This window comes from Dryas octopetala, chromosome 3 (assembly GCF_963921425.1).
Source record: "Dryas octopetala chromosome 3, drDryOcto1.1, whole genome shotgun sequence".
Taxonomy (NCBI): domain Eukaryota; kingdom Viridiplantae; phylum Streptophyta; class Magnoliopsida; order Rosales; family Rosaceae; genus Dryas; species Dryas octopetala.
The window spans coordinates 23,755,219-23,775,242 of NC_141368.1; the positions used below are offsets into that span (position 1 = coordinate 23,755,219).

Here is a 20,024-nt window from a genome sequence, read left to right on the forward strand (position 1 = left end):
AATTTACCATTTTCTTGAATTTAAGATCAAGAAAGTGGTAACTTGGGTTTTAGGCAGTTTTGTGAAGTTACCACTTTTTTGATGCATCCCTCAAGAAAGTGGTAACTCATAGTCAAAATTTGGTAAGTAACCAAATCTTGACAGAGTTACCACTTTCTTGAGGGATGCATCAAAAAAGTGGTAAAACCCAAATCACACAGAACTTCCGCTCATTTCACTCTCCATTCAAAATAAATAACGTAGCCTCACCCAGACCCTCTCTCGCCGCCCTCGCCCTCTCAGTCTCTCACTTTTTCACTGAATCCTCGCCCTCTCAGTCTCTCACTCTCTCCCTGAATCCTCGCCCTCTCGCCATCCTCTCACCGAAAACTCAGAAACCCATCCCAGAAAGATCAGACTCTCTCTCGCCGCACTGTCGTTCAATCCTCGCTGTCGCCACCCTTTCGCCATCCTCCCACCAAAAAACGCAAAACTCAGAAACCCATCCTAGCACGTCCATCGCCCATCATACCAGAAAACTCAGACCCTCTCTCACTGAGTTTCGAAACCTAGAAACCCAGAAAACTCACTCAGACTCTCTCTCTCACCGAGTTTCGATCTCTCAGAAACTATAAAACTCCGACTCTGTCTCTCTCACCCAGGTTAGGGCTTCGATTTGTTTACATTTGATTTTGTAGATTTATTCATATGTCAAACTCTCTATCTCTTTCATGAATTTAATATTTGGATTTTGAACTAATTTATGCAGGCTCAGAAACAGGCACTTGCAGCAATTTAATCTGAAGCCAAGACACGTTGAATGACAAATATTTCTGCGCAGGGATGACCTGTGTTTATGCAGGTTGAATTATGTGATTTGTCAACTTCAATCCCAAATCCCTTTCATCCCTGTGCACCACTGACATCTGGGAAGCAGAGTATGAAAACAAATTGGCACTGCTAAATCAAAAGGAGAATCGGTATATTCATTTTTCTAAGGTTCTCCTCTGTGTGTTTGTTTTTGTTAGGAATAAGTTTGACTATGACTATGCACAGGGGACAATTACATGCATTAGTTTTATTAAAGAGTGGACAGTTTAGGAATATATGAAGGATTATCACAGTGCACACCTTTATTTCTTTACTATTGATTCTGAATATCATCTTTTCTTTGACCTCTGATATATGAAGGATTACTACCTTTCCAATTAATTGATTGCGTACTATTTTTTCGTGTGGCAATACGAGTTTTTTCATTTGTAGTGAATAGTTATAGCTTTCCCTTTTTTCTTTTTAATTTGTGCAAGGAAAAAGAAAAGTGGGGTTTGTTTTTATGCTCTTTTTCTTTTCAAAATCTTGGAAAGGGGGGGGGGGTGGGAGGAGGAGTACGTAAGTGGGGCTGATTTGTTAGGCTATTTTATTTTCCATGAAGGTTTAAAATTAGATATACTTTACGATGATGAGGTTCCGTTGAAATTATTCAGAAACTTGAAACTTGATCAGGTGGAGAGCAATATTTCTAAATAACTGGAAGGTATGAGATCATGCGTAGGATGGGTTTGTTGAGCACCCTTGTAGGCTGGGTCTACAATTCATATGATGACATCCATAAACTGGAAATGCATGCACTGTTTAGCTTTTCCACTTTTTTTTGGGTGTCAATATTCATTAACTAAACTTTGCACTAGTTGAAAGACAGTATTGCTTTAGGGAGAACAAATTGAAAGTTTTACTTTAACTTAACTTTAAAGCCCATGGTACATTTTGAAGCCATGGTAGACAGTCAAGTGAGATGTATATGTTCTTATTGAAATTATCCTGTTATATATTGTGTCTACCTAATCTTTTTACGTAAAAAGTAATCTTGTTTTCACTAAATGTTTTTACTTTTATGCATCTCTTAATCAAAATTTGTAATTATCTATTAAATCTTGCAGGTAGCATCCTTCAAGGACACAATTGCTAAGAAAGATGAGAAGATTGAGTGATTGCTGAAGGTCAATAGTAATGTCTATTGATTGACATGACTTTCTCTTCATTATGAAGCCTAGAGTCTCTTTCCTCTTGCAGCTTTTTTTTTTTTTTTTGGATTCTCATATCTTTTATCAATGCAATAATTTCTTTGCTCTTGCAGTTGTTAACTTGTTGCAATATATTATGAAACATTTGACTGCTTCATTTACAAACTATGAAATAGGACTGTATTAGATAGCTTCTAGGAAGTGTATGTATGTGCAGTAAAAATATCTTAAATATGTCCTTTTTTTTATTAAATGAAATCATTGTCATTTTCTGGAATTATATGGAAGTTGGACTTTTACCTTGATTATTCTTGTTTCAGAATTTGTACATAGAAAGTTTCACTTCTTGGGATATCTATTCATCTTATTGAAGACACTTTGTCGAATTACATATATATAACCACAACGTTTGTAGTTTTTCAATTGACTAGTGCTTGCATGTTCTGTTTACTTGTTTAATAGGAACACTGACTTCCACATTTGAGAAATAGATTTCACATCTAGACAATTGGCAAGAGGAGGTCTACCTGAAGGTACTATCTCTCTCTCTCTCTCTCTCACTCCCTCTATCTCTCCCTCTCTCTCTTACTTTGAGAATTTATGGTGACTGTCTTTTCTACTATCTATTTGGGTAGTGTTGTGAAGATATACAAGTTGTAAGAGCGATTGCTTACTTAATATGAAATATAAGTAGGAATAATCTGTTTAGTATAAAAGTCTTAATTCACAATTTTGTATTATTTTCTTAGTATAAAAGTCTTAATCTGTTTAATATAAGTAGGAATAATATGTTTAGTATAAAATTAAGTATATTATGATTAAGTGAATTCATTGTTTCCATCCATGTTTGTTTTGGTTGAAATTGCAGGATGTGTTCAATCTATTTCCAAATTTCAATGTGGCTGAGTTAATCTAGGCATGCATTTGCAGGTATACAAGACATCACATGGTCGCATTTTAGCTTATGATTTTATGAACTCGTTACGTGCTGTTTTTCTGAGTTTGTTTTGTTGGTGCCATTGAATAATACAGTGATGAGTGCAATGCATATGCCTGAACTGAATATTGAAACAAATATGTTTGTCAAGGAAAATTCCCCTAGCTTCTATTCTTGCATCTTATATTTAAGGAACAAGTAATTTATGTTTTGAGATTTATGTTAATGGGTTGTTTGTGTTTAATTTTAGGGGTTGAAGATGTGAGCACAAATTGCAAGACTCACAAGGTGGTTGTGCAGGGTGAGAAGGTTGATCCCATTAAGGTGCTTGAGCTTTTCATTTTCATAATGGGTTTTTTTTTCTCCATCATTTTTGTAATTATTTCTGTATTTTTTGTTTTTTAATTTGTTAGGTAGAATAAATTGGCTACTCAAGACGGGCTTTTGGGTTAAATCATCCTTCATAGTTGTGGCTTAATTAATGGGTTAAGTCATGAGGGGCTTTTGTTTTTTGGTTTAAATCATCCTCCATGATTATGGCTTTTGTTCAATGAAATTATGAGTAATTTGTTGTGGGTTCCTTTTGAGAATCTGAAATCGATGATGATAGCATGAGGTTGGTATGGTCTTGACGTTTTCCCATTTAATTTGAGGATTTGGCTTAAGATTGTTATTGGGGTATGGGTTCATGTGGATAGTTTTGATAATTGTTCGATTTCAAGGTATGGATATATTTAGGGATTTAAGAATTTGGGTTAAAATTACTCTTGACGTTTCCCATTGAGCTTGACAATTTGACTTCAAATTGGTTCGATTGAGTGAGTTGGGTAGAATTTGGTAGGGTTTACAATTATGGGTAGTATTTTGTCTGAATAATTGGCTTGAAACTGGAATTTCAATTTTTTTTTTTATTGTTAGTTGTGCAAAATGTTATTTGATTGCATGTCAAAACATGATTGGCAAACAGTAGATTGTATTGACTGGTCTGCGAATGCAATTGCACTTTCGTCTACACAGAATTGCATGTGAATGGACAGTTCATGAATTGCTTACTTAAAAAATATATCTATTTTGCAGCAGGGAGACATGGGTACCGCTTGTAACAGATTTGCTTCAACATCTGCACCCCACGAAGCTCAGAATGTTCCCGGTCCTTCAACCCCTACTCGCAACATGTTTCGGTTTGGTGATATTCTGCAGCACAATGGGATAAGTTATGAGCAGCTAACTGAAAATGACCTTATAGACTCCGAATTTTTGACACTGGAAGAAGCAGACAAGTTTTACAGAGATTATGCCTCGGCGATGGGATTTGGTGTTAGGGTACGTGATGGGAGACGGTCCGTAGTGACCGATAAATTCTGTAGTAGATTATGGGTTTGTGACAAGGAAGGCGAAAGAGCCGAGAAGTACATAAACTCACCGAATAAGAAGCGATGTCCCAGGAGCATCACAAGAGTTAATTGTCCAGCAGCATTCCGCATTGGCTTATGTAGGAAAAGTGATTGTTATGTTGTGAAGAAATTCTGTGTGGAACACAACCACCCATTGGCAATGTCACGCGAGGCTCCTCTAATCCGATCACACCGCTCTATCCCGAACGATGATCTTTTCCAGGCCACTTCAATGCGAGGTGTATCAATTAGGACGTGCCAAATATACGAGTACATGGTCGACCGAGCAGGAGGGTACCGTAATGTTGGTTACACGATCAAGGATTTGTACAATAAGGTGAATTGTAGACGCCGAGAAATCCTTTTTGAGGGTGACATTGAAGCTGCACTTGCATACTTGAGTGGGAAAGTCGACAGTGACCCCGAATTATATTGTAAGTTTAGTGTGGACGAGGAAAACAAGTTGGTAAACTTGTTTTGGAGAGACTCGCAATCTCTAGTGGATTACACTTGTTTTGGAGATGTTGTGCTGTTTGATAGCACTTACAAGACAAATTACTATGAGAAGCCTCTAGTGTTGTTTGTCGGTGCAAATAACCATCTATCAAGTACTATTTTTGGATGTGCGATCCTTGGGGACGAGACCAAGGAGACATACACATGGTTGTTGGAGACCTTCGTATCTTCCATGAGGGACAAGCGGCCTGAGTCAGTAATTACCGATGGAGACCTTGCTATGCGCAATGCCATAGATGCAGTTCTTCCTGGAGTTCCACATCGTCTGTGTGGATGGCACATCACGAAGAATTTAGCACAAAACTTGAAAGACCCAAACTTGATTCAGGCTTTCAAGCGATGTCTGTGGGCCACCTCAAGCCCCCCTGAGTTTGAAATGCGGTGGACGAGCATGGTTGAAGAATTTGGTGAATCAGAGTGGTTGAAGAATATGTATGAGATTCGTCACAAATGGGCCGAAGGATATTGTAGACAGCATTTTTGGGGTAGAATGCGTAGCACGCAACGGTGTGAGGGCATGAACAGATTTGTCAAGGACTTTCTCAAGAGTGGTCCGAAGTTGTTTGAAGTTATCCCAGCTATTGACAGGGGTCTGGCACGCCTGAGGAATTCACATGTGATTGAAGATTTTCAGATGAAGAATTCGAAACAGGTGCTGACAACTCATCTTAATGCATTGGAGCGGCATGCAGCAAACTTGTACACCGACAAAGTGTTCAAGTTAGTAAGGGAGGAGATAAATAAGGTTGCTTCACTTGTGACCGCGCAGCCTGTACAATTTGGGAAAAGTCGCATGTATGTAATTCATACATACGGTGAGGAACATGTTCAGTTCAAAGTTTTATTCCACCATATCAAAGGTATCTTAGAAATAAATTGCACTTGCAATCTCCTTAAATCACAGGGCTTCCCATGTTGCCATGTTATTAATGTCATGAAGTATGAGAATTTGAAAGAGTTTCCGGAATCTCTCATTCTTAAGAGATGGACAAAGTTAGCGAAGGAATCAGCTTCTGGTATCCCACTGCCCGACAACATTGTTCCCGACGAAGCACGAGAATTAGCGAGGTACAGTTATTTGAGTACAAGTTGCAACAAACTGTGTTTCCTGGCTTCCAGAACAGAGGAAGGTTTCAATTTGTTGAATAATGAATTAAGTAGGTTAGCACCATTGTTGGATGGGTTTGGGAAGCAAGCAGGAGATACCCACCTTCGCTTCCGTCGAAATGCTGCTCGACCAAACAACATTGTTAGAGATCCAAACATCGTGAGGACCAAGGGAACCCAAGACACAGGAGGCAGACGGGGAGGCAATGGAGAAAATGCGGTACATGTGATGCATTTGGTCATGACAAGCTCAACTGTCCCAAGAGTAAGGGACACCGTACAGGAAATAAGAACGGAAATGGCAGTAGGAAGATTGAAAGTGACAGCGATGCGGAGTAGCAACAGGTTGAGCCGCAGATGCAAAGTTTCGTCTTGAACACTTGAAAGTCTCATAACAAAAAATTATTATGTATTGCTATTATTTATTTGTAGCAGGATGAGCCTCAGTGTCGTTTGGAACACTTTTACGTCCCATAACAAACAATTAGTATGTAGAGCTATTATTTAATTTTTAATGTGAAATTAATTTAGATTGTAACTGTTATTGAATGTAAATGCTTGATTCTGACATTGCTTGTTTATTAAGTAAAAACTATTACAAGGACCAATTAAATTTATAGTCTTTACGAAACTAGACAAACTCACATCTCCACAATCTAGCTAAGTACATGTAGGGAATCAAATTGTAAAGGAAATGAGATAAAAGGATTCCGCCAAAATATGTTAGTAGGACACACTTACTGTCTAAATGTATAAACATGAGTGGTTTGGGTTTTGGTGAAATTAGAAACTTAGTCGTAAATTATAGCCCACCCAATTATGATACAATGTTATGTAATGTCAATCCATTATAGCCCGATGTGCAATTGCTTTATTAAAGTATTCTATTGACACCCCTGTTTGACAATCATAGTTGGACATGCAATCCTAAACCCTCAACCCTAATACCACTACTACAAATACCCCCCTTATATATCAGTGAATAACTGATGTCTATTCATGTTTTATGGCGATGTCTAGGTAGACGATATGTAATGTACTTTGGTCAAGATATCGTTTTGACACTGATATCCATTTTGAGGTTAGACATCTTTTTTATTTAATTCTAATATCTAATAGGCCCTTTTGATATCAGTTTTCAAATTTTCTAGTGAATTAAAATTCTGAATATGATATTAAAGATAGGACACACATCGTTAATTACTATGGAAATGATCTAAATTCTTATTAAGACATTAGTTCTGTTATATTTATCGATATGGTAAATCCATTAAATGTATTTTTGTATGCTTTCTACATCATATTTAATGTGATTTTGGATATGTAAACTACCTTAGATATCGTTTTATGCGCCCATAATTGATCTACATGCTATGTTACATATTGAGTTTTTTCTATTAAAAGATGTTTGAATGTATCTAAAACATCTGTATTTAATTTATAACTGATATAAAAGACAATGTTGGACATCATGTTTTTTATATTTATTGATATGGTAATGTTACTATTATATTGGTTGTTTTTGATAAACTAATGTGCATACTATTTTATATATGTGTGTGTAAATAAACTGATATGAAATTTGTACGATAATATCACTGTCATTATCCAATTTGTACTACAATCCTGATATAAAAGAAACTGACATTCAAGCCTGAAATTGGTGCAATCTCAATCCATTCCATTACCATTAATTCCAACATCCAATACAAGTATTTCAAGACCTTCCGAAAAAAGATTACACATTGCACCAAAATATAGAGCATATATCTATAATTAATTACCCCATCCCATCCTAATATCTAAATTAAGGTAGCCTCCCTTTACAAAAATCAATAATCAGCGCATGCATTTGCACAAAAATAGGTGCATGATTCACCGCTTTTAAAGGCTGCCTTCATTTACAAAATATTAATTGGCAGCACTTGTTACCTTCCTTCACAAAAAAATGCGAACAACTGTTATAATTCAGCTTCATTCACAAAAGAAAACCTCAACTGTTATTTCAGACATGAAACAAACTCAAAGATTTGCAATTTAACAGTCAAACTCAAAAATGTTGCTTTTTTCTTTTATTTATTTATAATTTTTGTATGAGTGTTTTATATGTTGAGGAGGAGCAGGTGTATTCTTTATTTTCTGTCATGTTCAAACAATGGATACTACAGGCAGAAATTTGTAGCTATCCATATGTTGTGCAACTACATTCATTCATGATGCAGTAAGCCTTCAGTTGTTCTTTTGATGCTCCACCTTTTTTCTTTTGGATGTGAATGTATATTCAACGTAAAGTTGTAGCTAGAGGATTATAGCTTAGTATATTGTTTTTTTTTTTTTTTTTTGTTCTCAATAATTTTTTGAAACTTCGCTTGACTTCAATTTTGTACAAGTTATGGAAAAAAGAAACAGGGATACTAATGGTGAAAATGAATGTTTTTTATATTTTCTCTCAAAGGTGAAACTATGGGCTGCTCTCGAGCTAGAAGGTATTTTTGAGATATTTCCATTACGAAACCTCAAGTCAGCAGTAGCTTAAGTGCATAATTTCACTCAGTTCTTGATTTGCTGCTAATTATATTTGGCTACCCACTCATTTTTACACCGGTCTCCTTAATTAATTCATTACAAGTATGCCCACAAGTTTATGACTCTGCTCCCCATTCGCTTGACCCTTTTATTTATTTATTTATTTTTTTCCATGAAGGACTCCTGGGTTAAGCAAACCAACATTCACATTCAAAGAAGTAAATCTGAAGGTGTTTGATCTGCAAGACAAGGTATTGTTGCAATTATGTTTCTGGATTAAGAAAATAATTTCTATGTTCTTTTATTCCACTTCAAATTTCAAATTTAATTTATGCATATATTCAAATCTCAACCACTCTCTTTTCTTAATGATATGAAAAACGTGATTCATAAATGCAGTTTTTTATTGTATGCAATTTGATAACAAAGTCATCTTTATTGAAGTATCCCAAATAATATTTTAGATATAACGTTTCAATACTTTAACTTGCTCGTTTAATTTTTTCAATTTTAATCACAGCCTATTTTATGTCATCATTTTCATCTAATTACAATATTATAACATTTTACCTTTTCATCCATTACAATATTTGTCCGCGGCATCAAATATTTTTTGTTTGCCTTTTCTTTGCGTTTGCTTGCTTGCCTTCTGTTTTTCTTCCAGGGTTTCGTTTGCTTGGTCGTCTGCATTGACCTGCAAGGTCCTCGAGACTGTGAGTTTGTTTTGGGGGTGGCATTGTTATCAAATTCCCCCCACTTAATGCATGTGAATTTAAGCTTGCTAATTTTTTCCCTTTATGTTGGGAAAGATGGCAGTCTTGATTTTCGTTATGGACTTGATTTCATTTCGTTTGCAACCCTTGAAAGGTTGGTTATGTCTAAGGCTGGTCTTGAAAGTAGGCAAATGAATGAGATACTTACATATCTCAGGCCGTCGAATATTTAGGACCCCAAAATTTTATAAATCCATTGTATATTATGTCTGCTTTTGGCAAGTTTCTACCTAAACAATAATGTTAATAAACACATAAACATGTTGTGAAATCATTTATTTTATCTTCAGGTTTCTTAAATAGTTGATGACATGCCCAAGAATAAGATGGTTTAATGGTGAATATTGACTATGTATAGATATAGCTACTTAGCTGGCTACAGACGTCGCTTAATTGATTTTGAAAGCTAATTCATGAGGTTTCTCAATTCAATTGTCCAACGTAAAATGGACATGCAGTCATTTGGGCCACGACTGTGAGTCTCTTAAAAAAGAGATTAGGCTTTCTGGTTTTCTTTTTTTGTTTGGCGAGGGGTGCTGTGGAAAAGTGGTTCCACTTTTTTGCCTTCTTATATAGATTATGATTTTAGTAGGTATCGATTCATGATTAAAACACTCTGATTAATCAAACACTTTGATTAAAATATTCTGATCATTTTGAATTAGTAGATGATACTTCTGTATTGCTCAGTAAGTTAGAGGTTCTTCCTTTGTTCTCAAAATTTGCATTTAAAAACATTTTTACAAATCAGTAAATTTGTACTACTGTGCAAAATTGCTTTTGACTGCTGATCTTTATGCTTAATCTATTAATTAGTATAAGTTACCAATTATCATAACATTTTAGGCTTGGTTACCACATTCTTGAACCAAGTTACCATTTTTTTGATCAAACCATCACGAAAGTTGTAACGTGTTTTGGTTGGCTGATTTGGTTACCATTTTCTTGATGTTTGGTTCAAGAAAATGGTAACTTCGATCAAGAATGTGGTAACTGACCATTTATTGAGAAAATGTAACCAATTCTTGAGAAAAAACATCAAGAAAATGGTAACTTTGGTCAACATTGGGCTTGGTTACCACATTCTTGAACCAAGTTACCATTTTAAAAACGAATGATCAAGAAAGTGGTAACGTTTTTTGCCCCACTGATTTGGTTACCATTTTCTTGCTGGTTGGTTCAAGAAAATGGTAACTTCGATCAAGAAACTAGTAACTTACCATTTCTTGAGATTAAGTTACCAATTCTTGAAAACAAAATCAAAAAAATGGTAAGTTTGTTCAAGATGTAATTTTGTGATTGCATGTCCAAACCCGATTGCCAAACAGGAGCTTGTATATAATACTCGGAGAATGCAATTGCCTTTTCGTCTATATACAGTTGCATGCGTAGGTGGTTACCACATTCTTGATGTGAAGTTACCATTTTCTTGAATAAAAGATCAAGAAAGTGATAACTTGGGTTTTAAGCATTTGTGAAGTTACCAGTCATTGAAACAACTCTCAAGAAAGTGGTAACTCTTAGTCAAGATTTGGTAAGACTGAGAGTTACCACTTTCTTGAGGCATGCATCAAAAAAGTGGCAAAACCCAAATCACACTCTCATTTCACTCTCCATTCAAAATAAATAACGTAGCCTCACCCAGACTCTCTCTCGCCGCCCTCGCCCTCTCAGTCTCTCACTTTCTCACTGAATCCTCGCCCTCTTGGTCTCTCACTCTCTCACTGAATCCTCGCCCTCTCGCCATCCTCGATCTCGCCATCCTCTCACCAAAAACTCAGAAACCCATCCCAGAAAGATCAGACTCTCTCTCGCCGTCCTCGCCCTCTCGTTGAATCCTCGCCCTCTAGTTGGATCATCGCCCTCTCGCCACCCTTTCGCCATCCTCTCACCAAAAACGCAGAAAACTCAGAAACCCATCCTAGCACGTCCATCGCCCAGCATCCCAGAAAACTCAGACCCTCTCTCTCACTGAGTTTCGAAACCTAGAAACCCAGAAATAGGAGTACATGGATTCATCTACACACTAGGGGGAGGGCATAGTATATTAATGGGGTTAAAGAGACCTGCTATCAATAGTTTTTAGACTAACCGATGGCGAAGTAGCTTCACCTGGTTCTCTACCTTCCATTTTTTTGAAGATTTTTTGTGGGACTTTCAAGGTTAGTGCGACAGTAAAAGAAACCGTCAGAACTGAGCTCCAGTTTTTTAACTCTTGGTCTTGTTTCTCTCTATGCTTTGGTTTTCTTGTTATTGACACTTTTGGAGATCTCAAAAATTTAAATGTAGTTGGTATTGTGCAAAACTACGCTATTATAATACTCTTGGTCTTCTTTCCTTGAAGGCCATTAATCTATCAGGGGTTTCCTTGCTGGTACATCTCCATTAATTTTTTTTACTTATTATGCATTCTCATTTATCACCATGGTTGACCATTCTCTTTTCATCATTAGAATAAATTAAATGCATCTTTGCCTTTCCTAAAAACCAATGTAGCTTGTAAGTTAATATTGATGAGGCCACATCCAACAAGTTGATATAACTATGGTTCTTTCTTGTCCTTGTCTTGTTTGGAATGAGTCGAATGACATGGGTCTTGTTATGGGCAACAACTTGATCTCTTTCAACTTCTGCAGGGAAGAGAAGAGGAGAGGTCTAAGGAAAAACAAAGCTGCCAGCAATAACAATGGTAGTGGAGAGTGAGCAATGGACAACCTTCCAAGTATGGGTGGTAAGTTACTGTGGGGGAATTAATGAGATGCTTCACTGGGAAGTAGATTGGCTTTTGAAAACTCTGCAGGGACTCATTGTAGCATGATACTTTCTTTGTAGCTAGGAATGAATCAGTTTCATATAGCTGGACCTCTGTGCTTTGTAGAAGTCCATAAAGTTTTGTTTAGTTCCTTTTGTTATTGGTTTTTGGCCAACAATTTGTTTGTTTGTTGAGAGCAGGAAAATGAATTAATATATTATTGTTTCAGAAACTCAAATAGTCAAATTTCTTGTATAGATCCCCAGTCCGAAACTCTCACTGAATCTCTTTCTCCCTTAATTTCCTGCTCGATCTCTTTCGCTGTTTCCTTCTCATCGATTCTCTCCTTGTAAGAGGCAATCCACACCTAATGTCATTTTAGTGGTCATCTCTTTTGCACAACAGAGAAAAGTAGAAAGAACATGCTCAAATCAGTAGTTGTCGATGGTACTCTTCTAGTTTCTTGGTTTGTTTTCGTTCTACTGTTGTGTGCTTGAGAATACCCATAGGTTTCAATGGAACAAAGAAACATAATCATGTTCTGCTGTGCAAATATGCGCTATGGATTCTTGTTTCCTTTCACATGCATCCCAGTAACTAACTTGCACACAAGTAAAAACTATTTTGCAATGGCCTTTTGAACTTGTTTCTAAGACACTTAACATTTAAACTTAGATGTGTTATGGGATTAATTGACTTTGAGTTTTAAGGAGACTATAGTAAGTTTCAATTTTATTAAACATCCAACTTCAATAGAAGTTGAGTTGCTAATCACATATTTTGTTTATTCTAGTTTCCAGGATATGAAAGAAGACATTTAAACCAACTCGAAAGTTTTCACAAATTCAAGTTTGAAGAAGGCAGTAAAGATGCACCCCTGGCCTTCAAATTGCTCTGAGAAGTGATGTGAAGAACCAGTGCTTTCCTTTGGCTGTTAATTGTGCCTCTGTTATATGCTGCAGGGTCTCTCCAAAACACAAGGATTTGGTAGGTCTATTATATATAATCTTCATTTTAGAAGTTAGGCAAACAGAAGGCTTCTTCTTCTTTTATATTCTGTACTGAATTTTATCATCTTACCAACTTCTGTAATTAAGAAAAACAAGCCGATTCCATCTTTTCATTTCAAAATACGTACGAGTGTCCTGAAATCAATCTTATATTTTTGCAGATTACTCGTTTGGTTTAGAAAAAAAAAAAAAAAAAACATACAGGAAGGACAACCTTGGCAATTGGAGATGGGGCAAATGATGTTGGCATGATTCAAGAGGCTGATATTGGAGTAGGAATCAATGGCATGGAAGGAATGCAGGTAAGCTTCAGAAATGATCTTTGACTTTAGGACTTATTTGTGGTGACATGGGTGATATGTATCTGTATAATATACCCTTGTTATTCAATTTGAAATTTGTCGTCTTTGCAGGCTGTTGAGATTTCAAGGACAGATTACAAGCCTTCGGAATGGACATCTTGTATCTAGAGATTTGCATTGTTGGGTTTTTTATTAAAATCTAAGTTTTGAGAGAGATGTACATGTTTTGATGGATAAACTTTGATATCCGAATACTAGTCACTTGTCATTTTGAAATGAAATGTATTAACATCTACTGTTGCTACTTATATTGAAAACAAAGCAGGATGTATTTAATGTTGTAATTTTGAAAAAATGAGTTTAAAATAGTAATTAAAATCGAATTTGTGACCAAATTCTATCACTAAATGTATCTACAATATTTTAGTGAAGGAATGGTAGGTTTTAGTAATGAAGATTTTGGTCACTATTTCATGTAACCACCAGATCCACCTCATCATATTTTAGGGATGAATATATTTATGTTCCTCACTAAACCATCATCTATGGTGATGAAACATAGGCCTTTAGTGACCAAAATTTTGGTATTTTTGGGATGGAATAGTTCATCAATAAATCAATTTTTTTCGTGAGGAAAGACTTTGGTCACTGAAAAGTATAGGTTTTAGTGATGAATATTTTTTGTTCCTCACTAATAGGCTTTAGTCACTTGGTTTGGGTTTCGGTCAATTTAGAAACTTAAACTTAAACCCTATATTCTATATCCTAAATCCTACTGTGTTTTTTACAAATTGTAAATCCTATAACTTACCCAATACACTATACCTTAAGACTATAATTCATAGTTGGTAACTTGGTATATAACTATAGAAGCAATTTTGTTGAGAATTTGGGATTGCATGTCAAAACCTGATTGTCAAACAGGAGCTATGTTTAGTAGTCTGAGAATGCAATTGCTCTTTCGTCTATACACAGTTGCAGTGTGAAACAATTTTTGGCCCACTGATGATGTTACCATTTTCTTGATGTTTGGTTCAAGAAAATGGTAACTTGGATCAAGAAAATGATAACTTACCATTTTTTGAAAAAAAAGTTACCATTTCTTGAGAAAAAAAATCAAAAAAATGGTAACTTTGGACAAGGTTGGGCTTGGTTACCACTTTTTTTATCAAAGTTACCATTTTCTTGATTGAACAATCAAGAAAGTGGTAACGTTTTTTGCTTGGCTGATTTGGTTACCATTTTCTTGAGGATTGGATCAAGAAAATGGTAAATTGGATCAACAAAATGGTAACTTACCATTTCTTGAGCCAATGTTAACATTTCTTGAGGGAAAAAATCAAGAAAATGGTAAGTTTGGTGAAGCTTGGGCTGGGTTACCACATTCTTGAACCAAATTACCATTTTCTTGATCGATCGATCAAGAAAGTGGTAACGTGTTTTGCTTGGCTGATTTGGTTACTATTTTCTTGATGTTTAGTTCAACAAAATGGTAACTTCGATCAAGAATGTGGTAACTTACCATTTCTTGAGAAAATGTTACCATTTCTTGAGGAAAAAAATCAAGAAATTGATAAATTTGGTCAGGATTGGCCTTGGTTGCCACATACTTGAACCAAGTTACCATTTTCTTGATCGAACGATCAAGAAAGTGGTAACGTGTTTTGCTTGACTGATTTGGTTACCATTTTCTTCATGATTGGTTCAAGAAAATGGTAACTTTGATCAAGAATGTGGTAACTTACCATTTCTTGAGAAAAAAGATCAAGAAAATGGTAAGTTTGGTCAAGATTGGGCATGGTTACCACATTCTTGAATCAAGTTACCATTTTCTTGGTCGAACGATCAAGAAAGTGGTAACGTTGTTTACCCCACTAATTTAGTTACCATTTTCTTGATGTTTGGTTGAAGAAAATGGTAATTTCAATTAAGAAAATGGTAACTTACCATTTCTTGAGAAAAAAATCAAGAAAATAGTAAGTTTGGTCAAGATATAATTTTGTGATTGCATGTTCCAACCTGATTGGCAAACAGGAGCTTGTATTTAATACTCCGAGAACGCAATTGCCTTTTCATCTATAGACAGTTGCATGCGTAGGTGGTTACCACATTCTTGATGTGAAGTTACCATATTCTTGAATATAAGATCAAGAAACTAGTAACTTGGGTTTTAGACAGTTTTCTGAAGTTACCACTTTTTTGATGCATCCCTCAAGAAAGTGGTAACTCTTAGTCAAGATTTGGTAAGTTACCAAATCTTGACTGAGTTACCACTTTCTTGAGGGATGCATCAAAAAACTGGTAAAACCCAAATCACATAGAATTTCCGCTCATCTCACTCTCCATTCAAAATAAATAACCTAGCCTCACCCAGACCCTCTCTCGCCGCCCTCGCCCTCTCAGTCTCTCACTCTCTCGGTAAGCTATCCCTCCTCTCTTTCGCTTTGTAGCATTCTCTCTACCTCATCCTCTTGGGTTTCTTCTTTATGAAATAGGGTTTCAAATTAGGGGTTTTTTGGGGTTTATGTTTTTCTTCAAATTAGGGGTTTTCTTAGGTTTGTTTGTTTCTTCAAATTAACTACACCTTCGTCCGACACTGGAGTCTCCCATTTTCTGCTTATCAAGGATTTTTTTCATTTTGGGGTTTTTATTTTCCTTCTGCATTTGGGATAGTTACAAGTTTGGTTTTTGGGCATGTTCGGCTCTGCATTTGGGTTTTGCATCTCACAGAGAGTGCAAAAAAAGACTAAGACAAGGAAATAGCCTTGTCCTTACCTACTGGCAATGGCCCTGTTTACCTCACCATCATCGACGTACCCACTCGCATCCTCAAATATTGAGATATGGGTTGGTTGCTGCTATATCCAACTCCTCCAGCAAATTTATGGACATATGAGTGAGAAACCGTAGCCCTAAAACAGTTCTTTTATGTACTACTGAATTTGTAGATCTCACTGGCGCTATCAGGTGCTCGGCCTTTCTCTCTCAATTCAATCTCTGTTTTTGTTTTTGTATTTTTTTCTTTTTTAAATCTATTTATGTTGTCAATCAAAGTATATTTGGTTGAATTTTGTTGTAGGTTTTTGGTAGTTCTCTGTATCTATGTGAATCTGGTGTTGGTTTTATAAATTTCTTTATGATTTGGTATTATAGATCAACACTTAATTCCGCTGGATGTTCTGAGGCAAGAATAAAATCAAAAAAATCTGGCCTGAAGTTCCAGTTTTTGATATGCTTCCTTAATCCTTAGTTCTAAAATTATTTCTTCCCTTTTTCCTAATATATTTAGATATCCAAGTGTATATATTGAGGTGAGATTTTGAAACAGGATACTCGAACTTTGTTTACATGGGCTCTTGATGGTGAAATTCTTGTTCTTAACATTACCCAACAACAGATTTTTGCCTCCAACCCCCAATTAAATAGCATCAATGATTGCATTTCTCATTTAAGAGGAATGATGCAAAACCCTGAATTTCTTTGTCAGTTGGCTTCTCCTGAGAATATGCAGGTATGGTAATGAGTTACTAGCTTGCTTTTGGAATTTTGAAGTGTTTGTTTACCTAGGCTACCCAATTCACATGAGAAGTCTACTGGATTGGGTTTCTACTTTGTAGTTGTTTTGGTTTGTTGTATTTCTTTCTACTTTTCTTGTTTGTATGAACCTCTTGTATCACTTTGGCGGTTTTCCTTTTAATGGTTGAAGTATTTTCTATTTTTCTTTTTTAGGAACATGTTTTGGGTTGGGATCATTGTAAATTGTGGAGTTGGAAATTAATAAAGCTATGTAAGGTCTTGATGCATGTTTTAAGTGAACTGCAATGAGTAAGGGAATATGTTGGTTTTGACTTGCAATAGAGCAGATGTAATTGGACACTTGATGAAATTTATATGAATAATACTTGAGAAATGTTTAGCCTTTTCTTTTCCTTAGATGATGCTGGTTCAGATCAATTTGTAGCTTTCAACTAAATTTATCACTTGTTATGGTTTTCTTTTGTAGGTTTGTATGTCAAGGGTAGTTAGTACGTACTCTGCATTGGGGTTTATTAGTTTTTTTGTAGTTGCGTGTGAATTATTGGAAAGATTTTCAAACATGTCATGCAGATTGGCCTGTAATGAGTTACAAGGAATTGTGTTAATGCATATTGGACTATAATGAGTTCCACAAAGCTAGGAAGACTGATATTTTGATTAACATACTCTGCAGTTGAAGGAGCATTTGAGGATGAGAATAATGGTATGTTTACTTTCTTATCTATTTTGTTTAATTTGTTTTCTATGTAAATGTCATCATAAGAAGGAAAAATTGATAACTTTTATTGCTGCTTTTGTACTGTGACAACTGAGCCAGCTGTTTGTTTGAGTACTGGTAAGCCCCTCTTGTTAGTATGGTGTTTTATTATCTGTTTGTTATTTTTTCATTCTGGGCTTGAATGTTGTGTTCACTATTTATTCATGGTAGATGTTGAGACGAATGCGTGCTTGGATAACAATGGTGGTTGCTGGCAAAATAAAGCAGCCAACCTCACAACCTGCAAGGTATAGATCATAACTTACTAGCTCATCACATGCTTTTTGACAAATCAGAAAATCGTGTATTTTAACTCCTCTTCTTTGGGACTTCAGCTCGCACACTCAGGATACATTTCGTGGGAGGGTTTTTGAGTGCCCCCTAGTTGATGGTGTGCAGTTCAAAGGAGATGGTTACACTAGCTGTGAAGGTAAAACGAAAAAACTATATATTTTTTGTTTATGTCAAAAAAGACATGAAAATTAAATAGAGAAGGCAAAAGTGTGGTTAAAAAAAATTGTGGATTTTTTTAATGCTCCTGGTTTTGCATTCAAGTTGGTCAAAAGGTTTGATCAAGATTTAATGATCCTAGTTGTTTATATCTACATATTGTAGACTTAGTTCTAAAAATAAATATGTATGGGTTACAGATCAATGGAAATCTGCACTGAAATTTCAGTTCTTATATTCTTCTTCATGTTAATCAAATTATAGCTAGAATACTTCCACTTTGCAAAAGTTTTCCTTTTGTTGCACATTGTATTTCAATATATTAATATTACCATTGGCTTCCAGCGAGTGGGCCCGGGAGGTGCAAGGTAAACAATGGAGGTGGTTGGCATGAAGCTCAAGATGGACATGCATATTCTGCTTGTACGGTAAGTGATCTTTATGTGTTCCCTTTTTTTTAAAAAAAAAAAAAAAACAAAACATTCTGCTCTTGGAAAATATATTTATTTTAAATTCCTATTATTTCTCTAAACATGATGATGGAGAGGTCAAATACAAGTGTCCTACTGGGTTTAAAGGTGATGGTGTCAAAAGTTGTGAAGGTAAGAGAAATTAACGTCTTGGTATTTTTTGTTGTTGTTTTCCAATTTAACTGTAATAGGAAATAAATCTAGTAATGCATTGATGTCTAAATAGCTCAAGTTCAGAAATTAAAGTCATGTTTTTGTACTGTGACAACAATGGTTCGATGCAATATATTGCCAATTTTGAAGGTAATCAACGCCCAGCCTGGGGATGCAAAGGGACTAATGTAAGTGAACGTTTTTGTTAAGTTTGGCCGACCATTTGTGCAACCAAAACATTGAAATGTCATAATGCATGTGTTTTGTATTAGGGTAAGGCTGACTGCCATGGCTGGATATGGGTAGATGAGTACAAGAACTGTGGATTCACCAATGTTTCGGCATCACAACCACCCAATGATACCGGAGTGTCAAATGTCGCGGATTCATCACAAGGGTCAGCTGCCCCTGATTTATCTCAACAGTCCAGACCCCTGGATTTGGTGGATGAAGAACCTGGGAACGACTATCATTCAGAGTCATCGCCAGACTGCACCCCTGCCAATTAGCGTCCATGGTGGCCATCTGACTCATCGTGGTCACCTGATCCTGATGAAATTTACTCCCCGTATTAACAAATGTAATTATAATGTGCAAAACTGGTTGTGACGTCACTAAACTTGGCAGGCTACAATCAGGAAGATTGCTGTTACTCTTGATTAATTTTGCAGTTTTCATGTTGTGAGAATTGCTTCTTGGGTATCTGCTTGGTTATTGTTGTACTAAGACTCAATCTAAGTACTGTGGATGAAGTGTATGCTTGGCCATTTTATTTTATGCATTTTGTTCGTTCTGTTTTTTATGGATGTGAGTAATGTGACTGTGTATACATAAATACGTGGCTGCATTGTTTGGTAAATAAATGACGTATCGGTGTGCATCCTGAAAATTATGACAATTAAGTTATTGAGACGTTAATAAGTTCATGTTCGTTAGTAAATATTCAGGCACTCCAATTTAAACTAGCAGAGGATAATTGGGTATGTTAGACTAGACAAATACATTCATTTAAGAAGAGATGCTGAAAAACATAATGTCATGGGCAGGGGCTTGCCTCTGTAATAATATGCCTTATAGGAACCCTAGTTGTGCACGAGGATGCAGTAGATCTATCATTCAATCCCATGCAGAGTTCCATGTGTCCAAGAAGGAGGCAGATTCTTCAACAGATGCTGCCTCTGGCGCGTTTCCAGACTAGTCAAACTGTGTAATTTTGGATTGCATGTCAAAACCTGATTGTCAAACAGGAGCTCGTATTTAGCACTCTGAGAATGCAATTGCTCTTTCGTGTATACACAGTTGCAGTGCGAAACCTTTTTTTGGCCCAGTGATATTCAGCA

At 36.0% G+C, this 20,024-nt stretch overlaps 1 protein-coding gene and 1 long non-coding RNA gene across 3 annotated transcripts; both read left to right on the plus strand.

Moving 5' to 3' along the window:
• The first annotated feature begins 2,225 nt into the window (after positions 1 to 2,225).
• Positions 2,226 to 4,140, plus strand: LOC147291909 (uncharacterized). 2 transcript variants are annotated; one of them, XR_015121528.1, is made up of 4 exons: positions 2,226 to 2,533; positions 2,869 to 2,930; positions 3,188 to 3,261; positions 4,015 to 4,140. It is a non-coding gene; the product is annotated as an uncharacterized LOC147291909 (long non-coding RNA). The 2 variants fall into 2 exon arrangements; XR_015121527.1 differs by lacking the exon at positions 2,869 to 2,930.
• Positions 4,141 to 4,242: 102 nt separating this feature from the next.
• Positions 4,243 to 6,330, plus strand: LOC147291910 (protein FAR1-RELATED SEQUENCE 5-like). The gene has a single exon (XM_086236062.1). It carries the CDS (start codon positions 4,243 to 4,245, stop codon positions 6,328 to 6,330), a length of 2,088 nt encoding a protein of 695 aa, XP_086092188.1.
• The last annotated feature ends 13,694 nt before the right edge of the window (positions 6,331 to 20,024 follow it).

What these genes read in the sequence shown, in the direction of transcription:
- LOC147291910 (XM_086236062.1), top strand. Translation starts at nt 4,243, where the DNA reads ATGGGATTTGGTGTTAGGGTACGTGATGGGAGACGGTCCGTAGTGACC.